The sequence below is a fragment of the Labeo rohita genome, chromosome 12 (assembly GCF_022985175.1).
Source record: "Labeo rohita strain BAU-BD-2019 chromosome 12, IGBB_LRoh.1.0, whole genome shotgun sequence".
NCBI lineage: Eukaryota > Metazoa > Chordata > Actinopteri > Cypriniformes > Cyprinidae > Labeo > Labeo rohita.
The window spans coordinates 3,321,701-3,343,138 of record NC_066880.1 but is presented as its reverse complement, the minus strand read 5'-3'; the positions used below and the strand labels follow the sequence as shown (position 1 = coordinate 3,343,138).

The 21,438-nt window shown below is 35.4% G+C and overlaps 1 protein-coding gene across 1 annotated transcript in view; it reads right to left on the bottom strand.

Moving 5' to 3' along the window:
• The window catches only part of LOC127174557 (uncharacterized), a 58,601-nt gene extending 41,013 nt beyond the window's left edge, over positions 1 to 17,588 (bottom strand). Inside the window, exons 1-8 of the mRNA XM_051125056.1 lie at positions 17,567 to 17,588; positions 17,110 to 17,478; positions 12,494 to 12,627; positions 12,108 to 12,389; positions 11,762 to 11,857; positions 11,482 to 11,644; positions 6,957 to 7,325; positions 1,792 to 1,860 (exon numbers count right to left, since the gene is read on the bottom strand). Of these exons, the coding sequence (XP_050981013.1) occupies positions 1,792 to 1,860; positions 6,957 to 7,325; positions 11,482 to 11,644; positions 11,762 to 11,857; positions 12,108 to 12,389; positions 12,494 to 12,627; positions 17,110 to 17,478; positions 17,567 to 17,588 (1,504 nt within the window). The remainder of the gene's footprint in view (positions 1 to 1,791; positions 1,861 to 6,956; positions 7,326 to 11,481; positions 11,645 to 11,761; positions 11,858 to 12,107; positions 12,390 to 12,493; positions 12,628 to 17,109; positions 17,479 to 17,566) is intronic.
• Positions 17,589 to 21,438: the final 3,850 nt, after the last annotated feature.

Here is a 21,438-nt window from a genome sequence, read left to right as displayed (position 1 = left end):
GATACACAGCAAACTGTAAAACATCTTTTCATTTAGAAGATAAACCAGTTGAGTACCCAACAACCCTACTAACAAATTGCATCATGGTAATAACAACGTTCCCTACTGTTTCTTGAACATTTTTTGTTTTGGATGCCTTCATCATCTAAGTTTAAAAAACTTTAGTTTTCTCATAATAAACACTATACAGCATTCAACTAAGCATCAAATTTCTCTAAAACCCTCCTTTCCAAGAGCCTACTGTGCTCTGATTAGCCGGATGGCTCAGCCTGTTGAGATTGGCTGACAAGCACGGAACACTATTTAGAGTCCCAGCCTCAGAGAAAACAATAGAGCAGTGGATTTATTCATTTATTTACTGTATATTATGCTGCTGCTGCACAAATCTAATATAAACATGCGATTTCCTTCCCAGCTGTTTACCTTAACAGACATAACCGAAAAAAAATACCCTAATTGTCTTAAGCCAGAATACACAGAGTTCAGGGACAGCAAAGCAAGACTAGCGTTTGAGATTAAAAAAGTATTTAAATTGTATTATTTTTATGTAAATAACCGATCGTTTCACTAGATAAGACCCTTCTTCCTCAGCTGGGGTCGTTTACAACGACATTTGGGATCGTTTGAAGCTGCATTTAAACTATATTTTGGGAGTTCAAAATCGGGGCACCATATCAGTCCATTATATGGAGAAAAATGCTGAAATGTTTTCCTCAAAAAACATAATTTCTTTATGACTGAAGAAAGAAAGACATGAACATCTTGGATGGCAAGGGGGTGAGTACATTATCTGTAAATTTTTGTTCTGGAAGTGGGCTACTGCTTTAATGGAATATTGAATTATTTATAATAAATTGTTCATCTGTGCGCACACACACACACACACACACACACACACACACATTACTCTTAATTCCTCGCCCTCTTTGCAGCGACATTCCTTCTCTGTTCTGATGATGTGTTTACTGGCACGAGGGCAGGACAACCTGTCACTCAAATCGACCAATAGCAAATCACAACCATCCAGTTAATTCCTGATTGACAAAATCAAGTCTTGCCCTACATTTTTTTCACTCAGATGTATGTCACAATTAGGAAGAAAATACTCTCAACGTCTGTTGCATGCCAACGTTAAATTATTGACCATTTCTAGGATACATAAAATATTGCAAAGGTTCTTTTTGGGGTTTTTTCAGCTCACACCAAAGATCTGATTCTGATTCAAAGGTCCATAATTACCTGCCAGTGTTGTTGATGCAGATGTTGTTACTGGAAATGTTACTGGTGCAAATGTTGCAGTTGTTGTTGTATTTGCAGATGATGTTGTTGCAGGTGTTGTTGCAGTTGTGGAATTGGTGGAATTGGTTAATGGAATTGGTGTTGTTGCAGATGTTGTTGTAGCAGTTGTTGTTGCTGCAGATGATGTCGCAGGTGTTGTTGTTGCAGCAGGTGTTGCTAATGGAATTGGTGTTGCTGCAGATGTTGTTGTAGCAGTTGTTGTTGGTGCAGATGATGTTGTCGCAGGTGTTGTTGTTGCAGTTGTGGAATTGTTGGAATTGGTTAATGGAATTGGTGTTGTTGCAGATGTTGTTGTAGCAGTTGTTGTTGTTGCAGATGATGTTGTCGCAGGTGTTGTTGTTGCAGATGTTAATGGAATTGGTGTTGTTGCAGATGTTGTTGTAGCAGTTGTTGTTGCAGATGTTGTTGTAGCAGTTGTTGCTGCAGATGATGTCGCAGGTGTTGTTGTTGTTGCAGCAGGTGTTGCTAATGGAATTGGTGTTGCTGCAGATGTTGTTGAAGCGGGTGTCGTTGTTTCAGATGTTGTTGAAGCAGGTGTTGTTGTTGAAGGTGTTGTTGCAGCTGTTACTACTGGAAATACAGTTGTTGTTTGCGTACTGGCTGTTAAGGATAAAAAGAGACTATTAAAGTGAGAAAAAGACAATTCTGAGTTTTTTTTATTTTTATTTTTACAAACACATTAACATTGAAAATCAGACAGGAACAAAACCTTACTGAGGGACAGGACTGATATGAACACCAGCAGGTGTTGTGAAACCAGAGAAAGTCTCATGATGATTCAGGAAAAGACAGAATTTAGATTAGGAGTCCTTCTTCTGTAATAAGCATTAGAGCATCATTGATTATTAAAAACGCAGTTACAACAGTGTCACTCTACAGTCTGTCTTAATAAAAACCCTTACAACAAATAAGATAATTCAGTCAGATCTGAACAGAGTCATTCACAGACACTGAAAAACAGTTCGTTTTTTTTTTTTTTTTTCTTTTTGGATTTTTATTCAACAAGGACACATTAAAATAATCAAAAGTGACAGTTAATACACAGCCTACATAACGTTACAAAGGATTTCTGTTTAGAATAAATTACGTTCTATTCAGAAAGGATTGTGGAAAAAGTATTACAGTTTTTACAAAAACAGGAATCAGCATAACTTGTTATCAGTGATAATAAAATATTATTGAGCAACAAACCTGCATATCAGAATAATTTTTCTGAAGAATAATGTGACACTGCAGACTGCTTTTATATATAACTATATAATCGCTTACCTCAGACAGTTTCTTCTAAGCTGCTCTTGTACCGAATGTGGTTTAGCAGGAAGTTTCGTTGGTTTTAAATGTGTCCGTGACTTGGGTTTATGAGTAAACTTTTCCTGGAATGAAGAAGAATGTGATGTAAATTGCACATCTGTTTGTAAATGGTCACAACTTCAGTAAAGTTAATAGTTAATACACTTTTAAATTTCATATGATATGTTCAATTAATTTCTCATGAATATTGATAAAAAGACAGAAATGTAAGTTTCCACAGTCTGAAAATGATGCAAGTCTAATGAATATTGTCTAAAGTTGAAACAATATATACAGTATACACACATTGAATTATTTGTTGAATATGTACACATTGTATATGTTTATTTTCAGTATAATAAGCTATTTAAATCTGTTTTGATTTAAATATATAAATTATAATCTAATAATTATGTATTTTTAAATTGAATATTAATATCAAAATACAAGATGTAATTAAATAAAATGTGAGTATATTGCTATTATCATTTGCTTTTAAAAGATTGTGATGATGATTCCAAAAATATTTAATCTCACGCATATATTCTCTGTGACATTTTACAATGTCACATGTGTACTAAATAATGTACTGTAAAACAAACATACTTATTAGTACTTTCCACAAGACGCCACAATCTCCTTGACTCTTTTCTCTGGTCTGTTCTATATAATAATAGAACATTTTAAGCTTAATCAGAATGAAAAACAGAATGAGTCAGCTCAACATGCTTCATAACTGATGACCTTCAATTTTAGTTATTGAACAAAATCAACACTAAAACAAATTGAGCTGCTTTCCTGTTTATTACTATGAAGCTGTTAAAATGCCCATATTAAACATGCTATACAGACAGAAAGAAGCAGGAAGAATCAAGCACTGAGATGGAAAATAACACTGATGCATTCGGGAGACACTTTTATTCAAAGCGACTTACGTTGCATTCAAAGTATAATTATACAAAGTACTTAAGTATTTGTATCCTTATAAATTATGGATCTAAGGAAGGTAAATGAGATGAACAGTTTTGCTTTCATTATAGTTGTGGTTAGTTTAAATTTCTGCACCTGACATGTGATGCATACATGAGATACTTTTATGTGGGTTTGTGTTCTTTATAATCCTTTAAATGAAACCAACTGAAGCTTTTACATTATTAGTCATCAGAGATACTTGTTGACAGATGCTACACAAACTGGTTTTACTTCGTTTCCTGAAGGAGATTGTAATTACGGCTTTATCTTCAGCAGTTTTCTTAACTTCAGCTCGATGCTGTTTGGCAGACCGTACTTGACCAGCTCCTGTTTCATCTGAAACACACATGGACATATCTAACTCAATTATTAGCACTGTATTTTGTATAAATATTCATAGTAAGCATGACGTACTTTCAGTAAAACCATTTCCATATTTCTGCTCTGTGTTAGGTCTGAAAATGAGGAAAGTCTCACTTGAATTCCAATGGCATTGTCTAAAGGAAAAACACACAGAAACAACTAAAATACTTATTTGTATTTGTTGACACTGATCACACAAACACACAATTTATCAAAACATTATCTAAAGATAAGACTTTTACTTTTCAAGATGCTGCTTCCTGGTTCACCTTCCACCATAAAGGCCCATCGTCCTGGAATCAACATTACTGGTGTTCCTGAGGTTTGAGATGGAGCTGCCGCTGTTTGATCCAGGAATCACAAAGTAGTGTGTGGAGTTTATTGTGTCATAACCAGCCTGAAAGTGTGTAAAAACATTATTGATATAAACTGTATTTAAAGAGTACATATACTTTTGTACAGTAGTGAATAGTAAAATTTTGTTCTTGATACAGAAAACTAATTTGTTTTACCTGCACTGGATGTCCAGTTACAGCAATGTCCCCATAATTCATCAGAATAAATGAATAGATACTGCCCGAAATTAAAACCACTTGAAACGATGTTTCCTGCAAAAAATGAATATATATATATATATATATATATATATATAATCACTTAAAACTTAGCGATCACTCTTCTTCTTCTTTTTTTATTATAAAATAAAATTTTTGTATGACTGAATATTATTTTGTATGAGCATTAGTGACTGACAAACCTTATTTTTACTGTTTTAATTTATTATTTTCTCTGTCACTGTCTTTGTGGTCTAATGCGTTAAAGTATTTTGAAACTGAAATGTGGATAATGTGAAAACGCATTTCAGAATATTCTTCACATTTCAGAAGAATATCAAACTTACTGTGTTTGTTACGCTGAAGTAAGCGACTTTATTCCACGTTGCAACAAAAACCCAAGAAGCATTGAAGTTCAGATTTGGAAAATATGTGTTTATATCTCAAGTGGCGCGTGTGAGAACATTTCCACTGGTGTACTGATTATATGAAACAACACCTCTCACACGGTTGTCAAGGTCAGTCCAGAGACCTGCAATTATATCTTGGCTTCTGTTAGCGGGAAATGAGTGGGGAGTATATGCTGCTGAAGGCTGGTTGAATGTGAGGTGTCCATTATTATTCACCTGAAACATGAAAAATACTGTCACTGATCACAGATGAGTTTATAAAGCATTCACATGCAGACCTAGAATAAAGATGGAATCAAATTCTTACATAAATCTGCCGGTATGTGCGACCAAAGAACAGAAATGGACTCAACAGCTGAATGACAGAGGAGCTTCCATCATCAACAGCAGTGTTGTTTGTGTCTCCTGCAGGCTCCTGCTGAATGGGTAGAATATTTCCGGTGCTGCCAAGAGAATGAAGAAAAAACTTTTTTGTTTACAATTCTGTTTACTGGTGTTTACATTTCACACTTATTTATGAAGCTCATGTTTGAATGTAGTTCAAACAAAGTGCACCAGGTGACAGTGTCTTTAACCAGGTCGCCTATGCAAAGCATTAAACAAAAATACAGCATCGTTCACTATATATATTGGCACTCTTGGTGCACATATATTGTCATTCTAAAGAGCACATGACTATATATTTGATACTTTTTCTTGGAAGCAACTAAAATTTTAATGTGTATCTGCTAAAAGTTTTTCTAGCATATAGATGTGCTCAGAGCTAATCAACATGAACTAAAAGCCACACACAATCACACATAAAATAGGCCCACTCATTTGCATTAGTTGAATTACATGTTTTAAATAAACTAACATACAAACACATTACATGGGCTTATATGAAATGTATCAAATCACTGGCTTAAAAACAAACTCTTAACAATAAAGGTGCTTTAAAAGGTTCTTCACAGCGATGCCACAGAAGAACCATTTTTGGTTCCATAAAGAACCATTCAGTCAAAGGTTCTCTAAAGAACCATCTCTTTCTTACCTTTTTATAATCTGAAGAATCTTCTTTCGCTACAAAGAACCTTTTGTGAAACACAAAGGTTCTTCAGATGTTCGTTTTCTGTTTTTTTTTTTCGTCAACAATAGCTAAGGTATGTTGACATAATGTGTTTTATGATGTCGATGTCATCTTGTCATTTTAAAAAGTTAATCGGCAAACTTTTTTCGTCATTGTTTTCATTAACAAAAGTAACATTACTGTACAATCTATTAAATATATTTGGCCTGTGAATCATGCTGTGCACAAATGGAAGCAAAGAAATTTTTTTACATTATTCCCAACAACTTTTATTATTAGCTTCTGAAAAAGTTGTATGAAAATAAATAAATAAATCTATTAAATAAATGTATTTAAAAATATATAAATCTATTGTTAAAGTAATACAGGTGATATATAGCATATATAATTTAATGGATTAATGCATGTGTTTAAATGGTGTTTATACAGTAAAATAAAATATATCAGATATTCGATCACGCTGTTGTTGAGAGTACTATCTTCTTTGCTGTGGTGTGTTGGGGCGCGGGCATCAAATTATTAACCCCTTGAGGATTAATAAAGTTTATCTAATCTAACATGAAAATATATTTTATGTGTAGTTGAACATAAAGTCTGCACAGGAACGGGTTGCTTTTGCAGTTGCACATTTCAAAAACTGTTGTACAGCTGTTACACTCAGACACAAACACATTACTACTAAATGATAGATTTTCATGACATGATTCAATCCGTCATAACTGCAGCAGTCAGTAGAGGGCATAGCAGACTATTTTACCTGCCAAGGTTGACTCTGGATTGACGGTAAGATTGTTAATGTTCCTTATTTCTGTAAAAAAAATAATAATAATAATAATAATAAAATCATAAATGTTATTATTAAACATTTAAATTAAACACATATAAAAAATCAATTAGGCCTACATATGTACAAAAGGGATGTTAACATATTTTCCTCCACAGTTTGTCAAAAACATGCTGTACATGGGTGAATGGAAAATATATGTTACATATATGTACCTGCACAGTATGCAAAATTGCAGCCAATTGGTTTCACAAACTCATAGACATAATATCCTCCTGGACAGGCTTTGACTTTAATGGCATTGGACTGGAAATAGCAGCAGTTATTCGACAAGCTACCGCAGACACTACGGGTCACCACTCCATCCTGAACTGTTGGATGTGCTTCGTTCAACCACAGTGCGCTATGAGTTCCACAGCTATACCAAGGAGCACATGTGTCTGGCATCTGAGCATTCTGACCATAAATGAAGAGACGACACCAGCCAACCCAGTTGACATTAAAGTCACAGATTGATTGGGTGGAATATCGATTGTCTCTGGATCTCTGAGGATCATCCAGTACAGTGTATTTGTAGCAGGGGTCTGTGAAAATAAAAACTCAATTAGAAAAATAAATTTAATAAATATAAACCCTTATTTTATTTCAAGTGGGCAGAATGCTAGATTTGACAAGCTGAGAAAATTAATTGAAGTCTTTACCTCAGATTATAACAATAAATAAATAAAAATGTCTCCACTTCCTTTCACTTTAAAAAAATATAAAGCCAAAATTTTTGCCAAACTGTCACAGACTCAAATGCAAACGCAGCTGTCAGCCTTGCGCCACATCCCATTTTTACAGCAGCAAATATCTAACAAACTTGAAAATACATCAGCATGATAAGAACTACTTACAATCAAATCAAAGTAATAGCAATATTCAAATTCAGAACACAAGGTAAATTTGCAAGTTTGGATGGATACATAACAGCTTTAATTTGTCAGTGCTGGCAATATTACCATGGTAAATGGGATAATCCATGCTCATGAGCCTTACACGATTTTAATAAAAATATAGAGTTCACTTTACATTAACTAGTGTCTTTAACTACTATTTAACATTTAAATTAGTCATTTATTCCAATGCACTTATTGTGCACATGCATGTTTTACATTGAATTTACATTTGAAAAAATACTTATATGTAATTATAGCTATAAATAATTGATTTAATTAAATTGATAATTACACTGTTGACCTTACCTTATCCCTTAAGTCATCCTTAAACCTAACCAGACCATATCCCACCAATAATAGCAAATGTGTTTTGCAATGCAACCTGAACACAAAAGATACATTGTACTTAACAAATGAATGTATACCATTCGTTAAAGGTCTGTAATTACCTGTCAATGACTTTGTTGTTGTTGGAGTTGTTGTAATGCCTATTAAAGAACAAACGAGCATAAAAGTCAGTTTTGTAAAGAAATGAAAATTGAAGATTCTTGTTTCTATTTTATGGAACGTTTTATCCATGCACACTATTTATTTATTTATTTATTATGTGCCCTCATAATTTTTTATTAAAATATCTCCCTCTTGCAGCAACATCTCTTCTCTTCCCTGATGACTTGTTCACTGTCATGAGGCTGGGGCAACCACAATAAGGAGAAAAAGACTATTCAAACTTCTGACATTTCATGCTGACATTAAATTCTAAAACATTTCTATGATGCATAAAAAATGTGGCAGAGATTTTTCTAGGATTTGTTCAATTCACACCACAGATCGGGTTCTAACTCAAAGGTCCTGCCATAATTACCTGCTAGTGTTGTTGCAGGTGTTGTTAATGCAGTTGTTGTTTCTGCCGTGAAAAGAGATGATTAAATTCAAAACACAAAAACAATTTAGAAAACAAACACATTAAAACATCATATAGGAACAGAGCCTTACTGAGTAACAGAACTGATATGAACACCAACAGATGTTGTGAAAGCAGAGACAGTCTCATTATGATTCAGGAAAAAACTGAATGTAGGTTAGAAGTCCTTCTTCTGTAATCAGAGAGCATTAAAGCATCATTCATTGTCATAAATGCAGTCACACCAATGTCAATTTCAATTAATAATATATAGCCATTGTTTTTATTCAGCTCATTCCACAGAATAAATCTCAGTCCTGCTTACCTCAGACAGCTTCTTCTAAGCTGCTGTTGCACCTGCTGTGGTTTAGCAGGAAGTTTCATTGGTTTTAAATGTGTCAGACCTGCATTTATGAGGAAATATGCTGTCAGTTTTATGTTTGTTTTTAAGCAGACATGAGTTATACGTTTAAAAGAGTTCAATTAAAATAATATAATGACATATGCAATTAATTTCTCATGAATATTGATAAAATAAATGTCATTCATCACACTGTTTTGACATTTCTCATATTGTAATTAATTAGAAAGGGGCACATGTAGTAAAAACATGGTAATAACATGCTAACTTGGGAAATGTGTGTGTTTGTATTTCTATGTGTGGCTTTTTTATTCTGTGGTACATAAAATGAATTTTTAAATTGCCTTACCAAAATGTAAAAGCACCATCAAGTATCATGAAAATGATCCGTACATCCTGTGCGCTATATTTTAATTCATCTAAAGTCACTAAGTGTTGTATGTGAGGAAAAGACAGAAATGTGTACATGTTATTTATGTTTGTCTATTTTCAGTATAACAAACTATTTTATTATATTTGTTTGAAATGAATAGTAAAACAAAATACAAAATTTTAATTTAATATAATGTCTTAAATGTAGCATACTGCTATTATCATTCACTTTCTCTGTGACTTTTTCTGTAGTCATTTTTGCTTTGACAATATTGTATGTACTGTAGTCGGTAAATCAACAATAATTCAAGACGTCACAATCCTCTCAACTCTTTTCTGGCCAAAACAGTCTGTATTGCTTATGAGCAGAGAGATGAGCAGAGAAAAATAGTTGTTAGAATAACATTTTAGCTTAAGTTACTGAATGGAAATCAAAACGAGGTAGCTACAAGAAAAGAGTAAATTAAACCACCAAACGTGCAAAGAATGAGGATCCATGAAGTAATTGTAGACACTTCCCCAGAAGATTTATACACATCACTCAGCACTAAAGAGTTGAGAAAGAGCACAGACATGAGCAAACACAGACACAACGACTGCCAAAATTTGAATTTACTTCAAAAGGTCTGGAATAAAATCCACTAGGAAAAATCTGAATATTTGTACATTTCTCAAGTGAGCTCTGAAAGAATCTCACTTATTTATTAACACTACAAATATTAGTTCAATTATATTTAATGCACATGGATTTAATGCACAAGTTCCTGTTACTGTTTGCACTGCTCCAATTAATAACTAAAACCTGGAAGGTGTGACTGAAAGACTGATCGTGTTTTGCCTTATAGTTTAAAAATAGTTTAAAAAGTCAGTAAATACTTTAAATTTGTGTGCTGTAAACTCACTCTATGGACTGGTCCCACGATTGAGTCTGGTTTCAAGTATTTTTCTGCATTTTTGTCACCTGGTAGAGTTTGTGTTCTTTGACACCATTGCCTAGGGCTTTAAAAGACACTTGATATTCATTGTGCATTACTTTTGACGGTACTGACACTGACATGTTGGATGAGAAACAAACTTGAACTGAACTGAGCTGAATAATAACACTGTTGTCATTGTGTAAAGCTGCTTTATAGCTGAATCTGTTGGATAATTGACTAATTTTACAATATTAAACTGATTTGAGATGAATAACCACATTGCTGCCTTCTGCAGAACTGCTTATAGCTGAATTTGTTTCATAATTGATTAACTTTACAGTTAAACTAAATCAACACTCAAATGAACTGTGCTGATTTATGACACCATTGTCTTGTTAGAGCTGATAAACAGCACAATTTTCCAACATTTGTTCTGCTATATTCTGTTTAATGTGCTATAGAAATAAAGGCAACCTGACTTAGTTAAACAATATTATTTTATTAAGCCACAAATTTTGATGCCCATATGCTTCAGTGATTTTACAGACAGAAAAAAGCAGGTTACTAGTCAAGTGTTTGTATCCTTATAAGTTATGGTCCAAATAAAGGTGAACGAGGCAAACAGTTTCTTTCACTTAAGATTAGTTTAAATTTCTGCAGCTGACATCTGATATACTCAAGATCATTGATGAGCAAAGAAAAAAAGAGGGTCAGTTTTTTTTAAACAGACCTCTTCTATGATACTTTTATGCCGGTTTGTGTCCTTTGTAATCCTTTAAAAGAAACAACCTTAATTAATAACTGAAGCTTTTACATCATTCATCATCAGGAATATTTGCATCAGAGGCTAAACAAACTGGTTTTGCTTTTAATTAAATTATGGCTTTATCTTTTGTAGTTTTCTTAACTTCAGCTCAATGCTGTTTGGCAGACCGTACTTGACCAACTCCTGTTTTATCTGAAACACACATGGACAAACAAATCAAACTTTCCTTGACTCAGTTATTAGCACTGTATTTTCTATAAGTACCTGTATATTATAAAAAGCGTGACATACTTTCTGTAAAACAATTTCAATGTTTCCACTCTGTGTTAGGTTTGAAAATGAGGAAAGTCTCACTTGAATTCCAACGACATTGTCTAAAGAAAAAAAACACACACATACACCTAAAATCCTCATTTGTATTTGTTGACACTGATCATACAAACACATATGAAATTTATCAAAACATTATCTATAGATAAGACTTTTACTTTTCAATATGCTGTTTCTTGGTCCACTGTCCACCCTGAAGGCCCATCGACCGGGAACATTGACATTACTGGAGTTCCTGAGGTTTGAGATGAAGCTCCCATTGTTTGATCCAGGAATCACAAAGTAGTGTGTGGAGTTTATTGTGTCATAACCAGCCTGAAAATGCATGAAAACATTATTCATATAAATAGTATTTATAGAGTACATACATACTTTTATGCAGTAGTGAATAGTAACATTTTGTTCACAATACAGGAAACAAGTTTCTTTTACCTCCACTGGATGTCCAGTTACAGCAATGTCACCATAATTCATCAGAATAAATGAATAATTACTGCCTGAAATTAAAACCACTTGAAACAATGCTTCCTGAAAGATTGGAAAAAGATAATCAATATAAACTTTGTGTTCATTGTTCATGTATTTTATAAATTTACTTTTTACATTATTGAATATTGTGATCATACCTGACTGACCACATAGTTATTTTTATTTACAGTTTTTTCCTGTGTCACTTTCTTTGCGTATAAATAAGTTCATGGCAATAAAGTATTGTGAAATTGAATTGAATCATGAATACAGTAGAAACAGTTGTAGTTCAGAAGAATATCAAACTTACTGTGCTGGTTAAATTGAAGTAAGCGACTTTATTCCACGTCACAACAAAGACCCATGTAGACCCGGTGAAGGTCAGATTTGGGAAATGTGTGTTTATATGGTGAGTGGCATTTGTGAGAACATTTCCACTGGTGTACTGATGATATGAAACAACACCTTTCACACTGTTGTCAAGGTTTGTCCAGAGACCAGCAATTATATCTTGGCTTCTATTTGCGGGAAATGAGTAGGGAGTATATGCTGATGAAGGCTGGTTAAACGTGAGGTGTCCATTATTATTGACCTGCAACATTAGAAATATTGTCAAAATCACTGATCACAGATGAATTTATAAAGCATCCACCTTTCACATTTAGACTCAGAATCAAGATGGAGTCAAATTCTTACATAAATCTGCTGGTATGTGCGACCAAAGAACAGAAATGGATTCAACAGCTGAATTACAGATGAGCTTCCATTACCAACAGCAGGATTTATTGTGTCTCCTGCTGCTGAGCCAAATGGGTAAAATACTTCTGGTGCTGCAAAGAAAATGAACAACAACAACAACATTTGTTTACATTTCTCTTTTCTGGTGTTTACATTTCACAATGAATAATGATGATCCCCTCTGACGGCGGACACATGGATATGACAGTAAAATATATGATAGTATAATAACAACGCTCAGGGTCTTTCGCTGATATATCCACTAATAGGTTGGGTTGAGTCAGATTTTACTTACGGTGTGTTCAAAGCAAGCACAGTAATGGGTCCAACTTAAATATGTACATAAATTTCAGGATGTGGTGCATCCTCGAGAATGATCACTTTGGATCTAAAATAAACTGCTTTACCAAAAAAAAAAAAAAAAAAAAAAAAAAAAAAAAAAAAGGTCTCTTGGCTCAACTATTTAAATTTTTTTTTTTAACAAAATTAAGTTCGAAACAAGGAACAAAATGTAAACAATTTGGTCTAAAATTAGTGAAATATAATGTAAACTTGTATGTATTTGACGTGAAAGAGAACTTAGTTTAGTACCCAAGCGACACGCTGTCTGACAGCCAGCTTTGGATGTGTGCGCTCAGAAAACTCTATATTAGAAGTTAAACTAATATGGCTTTAAAATGTGTGCAAATAAACTCTAATGATGAACTGCATTGTCATGGGAGCCTGACTGTGACAGACATTAGTACAGCCCTCTTCAGGAAAGGGGGCAAAGAGCAGCACAATCTTTGTGTTTAAAGACAAGTGCACAAAAACAGCATGTTTTTGCTTCTGTTAATTACAGTAATTTTCAGCAAGGTATAGCCTAATAAATTATCTGTGGGGTATTTTGAGCTTAAACTTCACAGACACATTCTAGGGACACCTGAGACTAATATTACGTATTGTAAAACGGGCATTAAATTAAATTATAAAACATTTCTATGATACATAAAAACGTTGCAGAGGTTCTTGGGTTTGTTCAATCCACACCACAGATCTAATCCTAATTCCAAGGTCCATAATTACCTGCCAGTGTTGTTGGTGCAGATGTTCTTGTTGTTGCAGGGGTTGTTGTTGTTGTTGTTGTTGCTGTAAAAAAATGTGCACTAGGTAACAGTGTCTTTAACCAGGTAATAAACATATTAAACAAAAATACAGCACTCTTCACTAATATTGGCACCCTTGGTAAATATAACCAAACTGACCGATGGTGCTTTGCATCCTTTGACTGCTCCATGCTTATGATGTTTCTGACATGAATGCACCATTAATTCAAAATGACCTGTCAATGGCTTTGTTGTTTATGCAGTGGATTCAATTATAATTAGGTGCTACTGTCATTCTAAAAAACATGATTATAGTCTTGACCTTTTTCTTGGAAATTGACTATGGCCTACACTTTTAATGTGTTTCTGCTAAAAGTTTTTATTGTATTTATGTATGTATTTTTTTTTAATTATTTTCATTTAAGTAGCATATAGATGAGCTCAGAGCTGACAGACACAAACTAAAAGCCACACTAACACATAAAGGACTAATTTGCATTTGTTGAATTATATGTTTTAAATAAACAATTTCTTTTTCTTTTTTATTTCTTTTTTCACCTTTTTCATCGACAATATTGCATGTTGACACTAAGTGCGTTTCCATTACTGATTTGCGCAAAACGTTGCAATATTTTATAAATGTCGATAAAAAACTATCGGGAAATGACAGCATTTCCATTAACCGATGTTATGCAACTAAAACTTACATTTTTCCTCTCGCGATAAGTCATGATGACTAATGTTGGTAGGTTTAAGTATTCACCTTGTTCTTCAACGTGGAAGTAAACCTATGAGGAAATTTCCAGTTTATTAGCCAATATAGGGAAATTACGAGAAGAATAACAACGTGCAGTAAACAGGAAAACTGCTTGCACTACAAACCAGTGTGTTCATAATTAAGATAATACACTGAAATAATATAGCAAGTCACACCAATTTGCAATATCAAGCAGAAAAACTAGCTATTTTGTACAGCTAAAAATAGCTGGATGTGGATGAGACCAGAGGCCAGACATATTAAATTTTAATAAATAAGGTGGATATTGCAGCCACCGCACTAGCCATTATTTTTAATTGAAGGAGACGTAGACGTGTATCCTTAGCAAAGCAGTGTGGAGAGATGCTTCCGAAGTGTGCCGCGGTGCGATTGGTATAAACACAAGCATTAACTACAGTGGCTACCATCAGCTCTGGTGGCTGTGTTGCAGCCGTAATGCTCTGCAGACGTGAGCAGTGTAATTAAGGGGTTATTTAAGCATTAATGGCAAGAAAAGCCTCTTATACTTTAGAGCAGCCATGTACAGTGTTTCTTGGAGGTTATAGTACATTAAAGAATAATAATGTGACTTTTATGTACACCAAGTAAGCTGTAAATGCGTAAAAAAAACCCACATTTTGACTTGCCTGAAAGAAACTTTTTTTTGCGAAATATGAGAGTTTTTGTGAAAACTGACATGTTTCCATTGAGCGTATTTTCACTTTGCAATTTCAGTTTGCACAGTTTGAAGGGTAATGGAAACATGCTCCTTTTAGCAGCTTAATTTAAATATATGGAGACTGAGTTGTTTTGTAAATCATCGCAACCAGGTAATATGCACTTACGTGACTAAAGCATAGGCTACGTTACCTAACATTAATGACAGTAACTCGCGTTTGAGCAGTGAACCACTGGTGCTAATGCGCTCTAGTTATTAGGTGTGTTTGACCCAAAGCAGCGCTGCGCAGAACGATCTGTGTGTGATCAAAAAGTACCACAAGAGCGATTCAAAAGCATAAGAAGCCGTCTGTTCTCTAATAGCTCTCACTGTACTTTGACACACATAGATCGGTCTATGCAGTCAGTGCTGCTTTAAGTCGAGCACACCTCTTACATATTGTGTTACGGTGCTTTTCCACTACAGCGTCAAAACCACTCTGAGTGCCGCTGGCAATGCTACAACGTCACTGATTTGGGGCGTGTGAAATTTCTGGTAAAAAGCTCCTCTCAAAGCTTTCTCCGTGCCACTTTCAATCCCATAATGCACTTCAAGAGCGTTTACGCTCAACTTCCATAGGAATGAATGGAAAACGCTGGCTTCACTCTGCTCACTACGGTGTAGTGGAAAAGCACCGTTACACCGTATTTCCACTACAGCGAGTGGAGCGGAGCGGAGCGTTTTCCATTCATTCCTATGGAAGCTGAGTTGAAACACTTGCGCAGTGCATTATGGGATTGAAAGCGGCACAGAGAAAGCATTGAGAGCGGCTTTTTACCATACATTTCACAGGCCCCAAAGCAGTGGCGTTGTAGCGTTGCCGTGAGTGTGGTTTTGACGCATTAGTGGAAATACGGTGTTACCGTGTGTTTCCACTACAGCGTAGCGAGCAGTGCGGCGTGAGCGTTTTCCATTCATTCCTATGGAAGTTGAGCGTAAACGCTCACGGGGTGCATTATGGGATTGAAAGCGGCGCGGAGAAAGCGATGGAGCACTCACTGCCCATTTGGGACATTTAGGGCAGAGCACACCTCTGTTTACACCCTGTTTGCATTTTATCTTCTTATTTTAACGGTGGTTTGCAAACTAAACACTAGCATATAATGAAAGCATGCAAAGTGCATTTACTTTTGCATGACTTTTTTTAATGATATGTGATTTCTTCGTAGTAATCCACCAGTTCCGCAAACACTCTGAAGCATACGTCGTCTACTTTTCACAGCGATTGCTTGACGCCCGGCGTTTGCGCTTGAGATTTGCATAAAGCTGAGGAAGGCCCAACCTTTTTGATGCTGTCAGCCGCTCTCAACGCTTTCTCCGCGCCGCTTTCAATCCCATAATACCTACGTAACGGCATATTTCCACTACAGCGGCAAAACCACGCTCAGTGCCGCCGGCAACGCTACAACGGCACTGCTTTTTTGATTTGTTTTCAATGGGCAGTGAGTGCTCCATCGCTTTCTCCGCACCACTTTCAATCCCATAATGCACCCCGTGAGCGTTTACGCTCAACCTCCATTGGAATGAATGAAAAAGGCTTGCTTCGCCCTGCTCGCTATGCTGTAGTGGAAATACACCGTCAGGGGAGGGGGCCGTGCTCAGCGTCTTCGTTTCGTCATCGAGTCATGATTTTAACCCTGCCCAAAAAAATCCTGAACATGAAAATGGTGAAAAACTGTTTAACGGTCTAACTTCACAATTAAGTACTACATAGTTCAGTCTTTGTAGCGTGTTTCAGCAATGCATTTCTGACATTTACAAAGTGTTTGGAAACAATTCTTAGAACTGACTTTACAGACTTTAATTCAAGTGATGAAGGATTTCGAAAGTGACAGTAATCCATGTTAAATCCTATTGTAAGGTTAACCCTGTCTGGTTTACATGAAATTGAAAATGATTAACAGTTGAAAACTGTAATTTAGAAAAGTAATCAAAAAATATGTAAATGTAATTAGTGACATTACTTTAATAAAGTAATTGATATATATATATATGTATATATATATATACTTACTTGCACAATATGCCATACAATACGTATATAGCTTCCCAATCTCATAGACATAATAACCTCCTGGACAGGCTTTGACTTTAATGGGACTGATTTGGAGAAAGCAGCAGTAATTGTTCCAGCTACCACAGACATCTCGGGTCACTACTCCATCCTGAACTGTTGGATGTGCTCCATTCAGCCACAGCGGGACATAAGTGCCACAGCTATACGAAGGAACACATGTGTCTGACATCTGAGCGCTCTGACCATTAACGAAGAGACGATACCAGCCGACCCAGCTTTTAGATGTGTCACACACATATTGGGAGGGATATCGATTGTCTGGGGATCTCCAAGGATCATCCAACACACGGTAGGTATTGCAAGGGTCTGTAAAAACATAGAAAATAAAATGTAAAAAGGAGCAGAGGTTTTTTTTTTTTTTTTTAAAAAAAAGCTTTTTTTTCCTCTCACAAACCCTTCCTCTCACAGTAATTCATTTGAATATCAAATAAATGTAATCTTACTGCTATAATTTATCTCTGTGTCTGATTTAAAGTGAGCAGAACTGATGAAAATAATATTTTTGCCATAGATTGTACAAAAAGATGGACAACGTGTCTCCAGTTGCTTAAACTGTACAAAAAATAAAGCCAAAATCTCCCAGAAATGGCTGCTGTCATCTTGTGCTGATGATATCATATCGTTTGAGTGTTTTTTTATCCCATCCAGCCAAATTTTGCACTGAAAACCTCCCTATGTTTCCATCTATTTTTATGCAAATCAAATAAAAAATGCTGGATAGAAAAGCCAAGATGCACAAAAGATGCGCAAAATTCTAAAAATGTACACACACACGCAAAACATATGCACTCAGGCATATACTTTTTTTTTAATCCAATAAAAAAAAGATGTGCATAGAAACATATTTACTGAATAAATCCCTTGATTTATCCCTTGCACAAAAAAACACAAGATGGATCACAGAAAAATGGCAGAAAGCAAGCGGTATGTTTGGATAGACGTTCTGAACATTCCTAAACATAATTTTTTGAAAAAAATAAATAAAGAAATTACTTGGAAACATCATGCTTTTTCATCGACAATATTGCATGTTGATACTATATGCATTTCCATTACTGATTAGTGCAAAACTTTTGCGATATTTTATAAATGTAAAAAAAAAAACTATCGGGAAATGACGGCTTGCCCATTAACCAAAGTTATGCGAGTAAAACGTAATTTTTAGCTCCCGCAATGAGTCATGACAACCAATGTTGGTAGGTTTATGTATCCACCTTATTCTTCAAAGGAAGTAAGCCTATGACGAAACTGCTGGTTTATTAGCCACTATAGGGAAAGTACGAGAAAAATAACAAAGTGCAGTAAACAGTAAAACTGTTTGTACTACAAACTAGTGTGTTCATAATTATGATAATACATTGAAATAATATGGTAAATCATACCTATTTGCAATACCAAGCAGTAAAACGAGCTGTTTTGTATGGCTAAAAATAGCTGGATGTTGATGAGACCAGAAGCCAGACATATTAAATTTTAATAAATAAAGTGGATATCGGAGCCACCGCACTAGCCATTATTTTTAATCGAAGGAGACGTAGACGTGTATCCTTAGCAAAGCAGTGTGGAGAGACACTTCTGAAGTGTGCCGCGGCGCGGTTGGTATAAACACAAGCATTGACTACAGTGGCTGCGATCAGTGGATACAATTACTTCGGTAAAACTTTACAATACGTGTGCACATTAATTAATGCACTTAATTAATGCACAGATAATCATGAGTTAATGTACAGTGGGTACGGAAAGTATTCAGACCCCCTTAAATTTTTCACTCTTTGTTATATTGCAGCCATTTGCTAAAATCATTTTTCCTCATTAATGTACACACAGCACCCCATATTGACAGAAAAACACAGAATTGTTGACATTTTTGCAGATTTATTAAAAAAGAAAAACTGAAATATCACATGGTCCTAAGTATTCAGACCCTTTGCTGTGACACTCATATATTTAACTCAGGTGCTGTCCATTTCTTCTGATCATCCTTGAGATGGTTCTACACCTTCATTTGAGTCCAGCTGTGTTTGATTATACTGATTGGACTTGATTAGGAAAGCCACACACCTGTCTATATAAGACCTTACAGCTCACAGTGCATGTCAGAGCAAATGAGAATCATGAGGTCAAAGGAACTGCCTGAAGAGCTCAGAGACAGAATTGTGGCAAGGCACAGATCTGGCCAAGGTTGCAAAAAAAAATCTGCTGCACTTAAGGTTCCTAAGAGCACAGTGGCCTCCATAATCCTTAAATGGAAGACGTTTGGGACGACCAGAACCCTTCCTAGAGCTGGCCGTCCGGCCAAACTGAGCTATCGGGGAGAAGAGCCTTGGTGAGAGAGGTAAAGAAGAACCCAAAGATCACTGTGGCTGAGCTCCAGAGATGCAGTCGGGAGATGGGAGAAAGTTGTAGAACGTCAACCATCACTGCAGCCCTCCACCAGTCGGGGCTTTATGGCAGAGTGGCCCGACGGAAGCCTCTCCTCAGTGCAAGACACATGAAAGCCCGCATGGAGTTTGCTAAAAAAACACCTGAAGGACTCCAAGATGGTGAGAAATAAGATTCTCTGGTCTGATGAGACCAAGATAGAACTTTTTGGCCTTAATTCTAAGCGGTATGTGTGGAGAAAACCAGGCACTGCTCATCACCTGTCCAATACAGTCCCAACAGTGAAGCATGGTGGTGGCAGCATCATGCTGTGGGGGTGTTTTTCAGCTGCAGGGACAGGACGACCGGTTGCAATCGAGGGAAAGATGAATGCGGCCAAGTACAGGGATATCCTGGACGAAAACCTTCTCCAGAGTGCTCAGGACCTCAGACTGGGCCGAAGGTTTACCTTCCAACAAGACAATGACCCTAAGCACACAGCTAAAATAACGAAGGAGTGGCTTCACAACAACTCCGTGACTGTTCTTGAATGGCCCAGCCAGAGCCCTGACTTAAACCCAATAAAGCATCTCTGGAGAGACCTAAAAATGGCTGTCCACCAACGTTTACCATCCAACCTGACAGAACTGGAGAGGATCTGCAAGGAGGAATGGCAGAGGATCCCCAAATCCAGGTGTGAAAAACTTGTTGCATCTTTCCCAAAAAGACTCATGGCTGTATTAGATCAAAAGGGTGCTTCTACTAAATACTGAGCAAAGGGTCTGAATACTTAGGACCATGTGATATTTCAGTTTTTCTTTTTTAATAAATCTGCAAAAATGTCAACAATTCTGTGTTTTTCTGTCAATATGGGGTGCTGTGTGTACATTAATGAGGAAAAAAATGAACTTAAATGATTTTAGCAAATGGCTGCAATATAACAAAGAGTGAAAAATTTAAGGGGGTCTGAATACTTTCCGTACCCACTGTATAATTCATGAAGAACTAAAACATTTATTAATGATTACTACATCAGCAACTAATGAACATTCTATTCATAGATTAAGTAATCAATAAATTGTTATTAGTTAAATGTGTCATAATGTATTAATTACCTAATAACTTATTTTATTAACTAATGATGTAAATTCATATGTTAATTACCACAGTGGTCAAAGCTATGTACTTCAACTTCCAGTCGTTTGCTTTAAATACTCTTTAGCTAATGATTTGCAGATGTATCATTATGTTGTGACTTTACTTGTTGAGGCACAGAACTATTAACTAACTGTTAAGTAATATGTCATTGTGGTTATTGCTATAGAATTAGTAAATTAGTCATGTCCCTCAACGAGTTGGATCCATGCATTTCAACTTCCAGTTGTCTGCTTTAATTAATCATTACCTAATGATTTGCAAAGATATCATTATGTTATGACTTTACTTGTTGAGGCACATGACTAACTAATTATAAATCCATAACCACAATGACATATTATTTTAATATTAGTTAATAGTTCTGTGCCTCAACAAGTAAAGTCATAACATAATGATATCTTTGTTAATCATTAGCTAATAATTAATTAAAGCAGACAACTGGAAGATGAAATGCGTGGTTTCAACCCATTGTGGTAATTAACACATAAATTTACACTATTAGTTAATAAAATAAGTTATTAGGTAATTAATATATTATGACACATTTAACTAATAACAGTTTATTGATTACTTCATCTATGAATCATACAGAATGTTCATTTGTTGCTGATGAAGTAATTATTAATAAATGGTTTAGTTCTTCATGAGTTATATGTTAACTCATGATTATCTCTGCATTAGTTAAGCATGAATTAATGCATACTTGTGCACCTGTATTGTAAAGTGTTACCATTACTTCTTATAAGT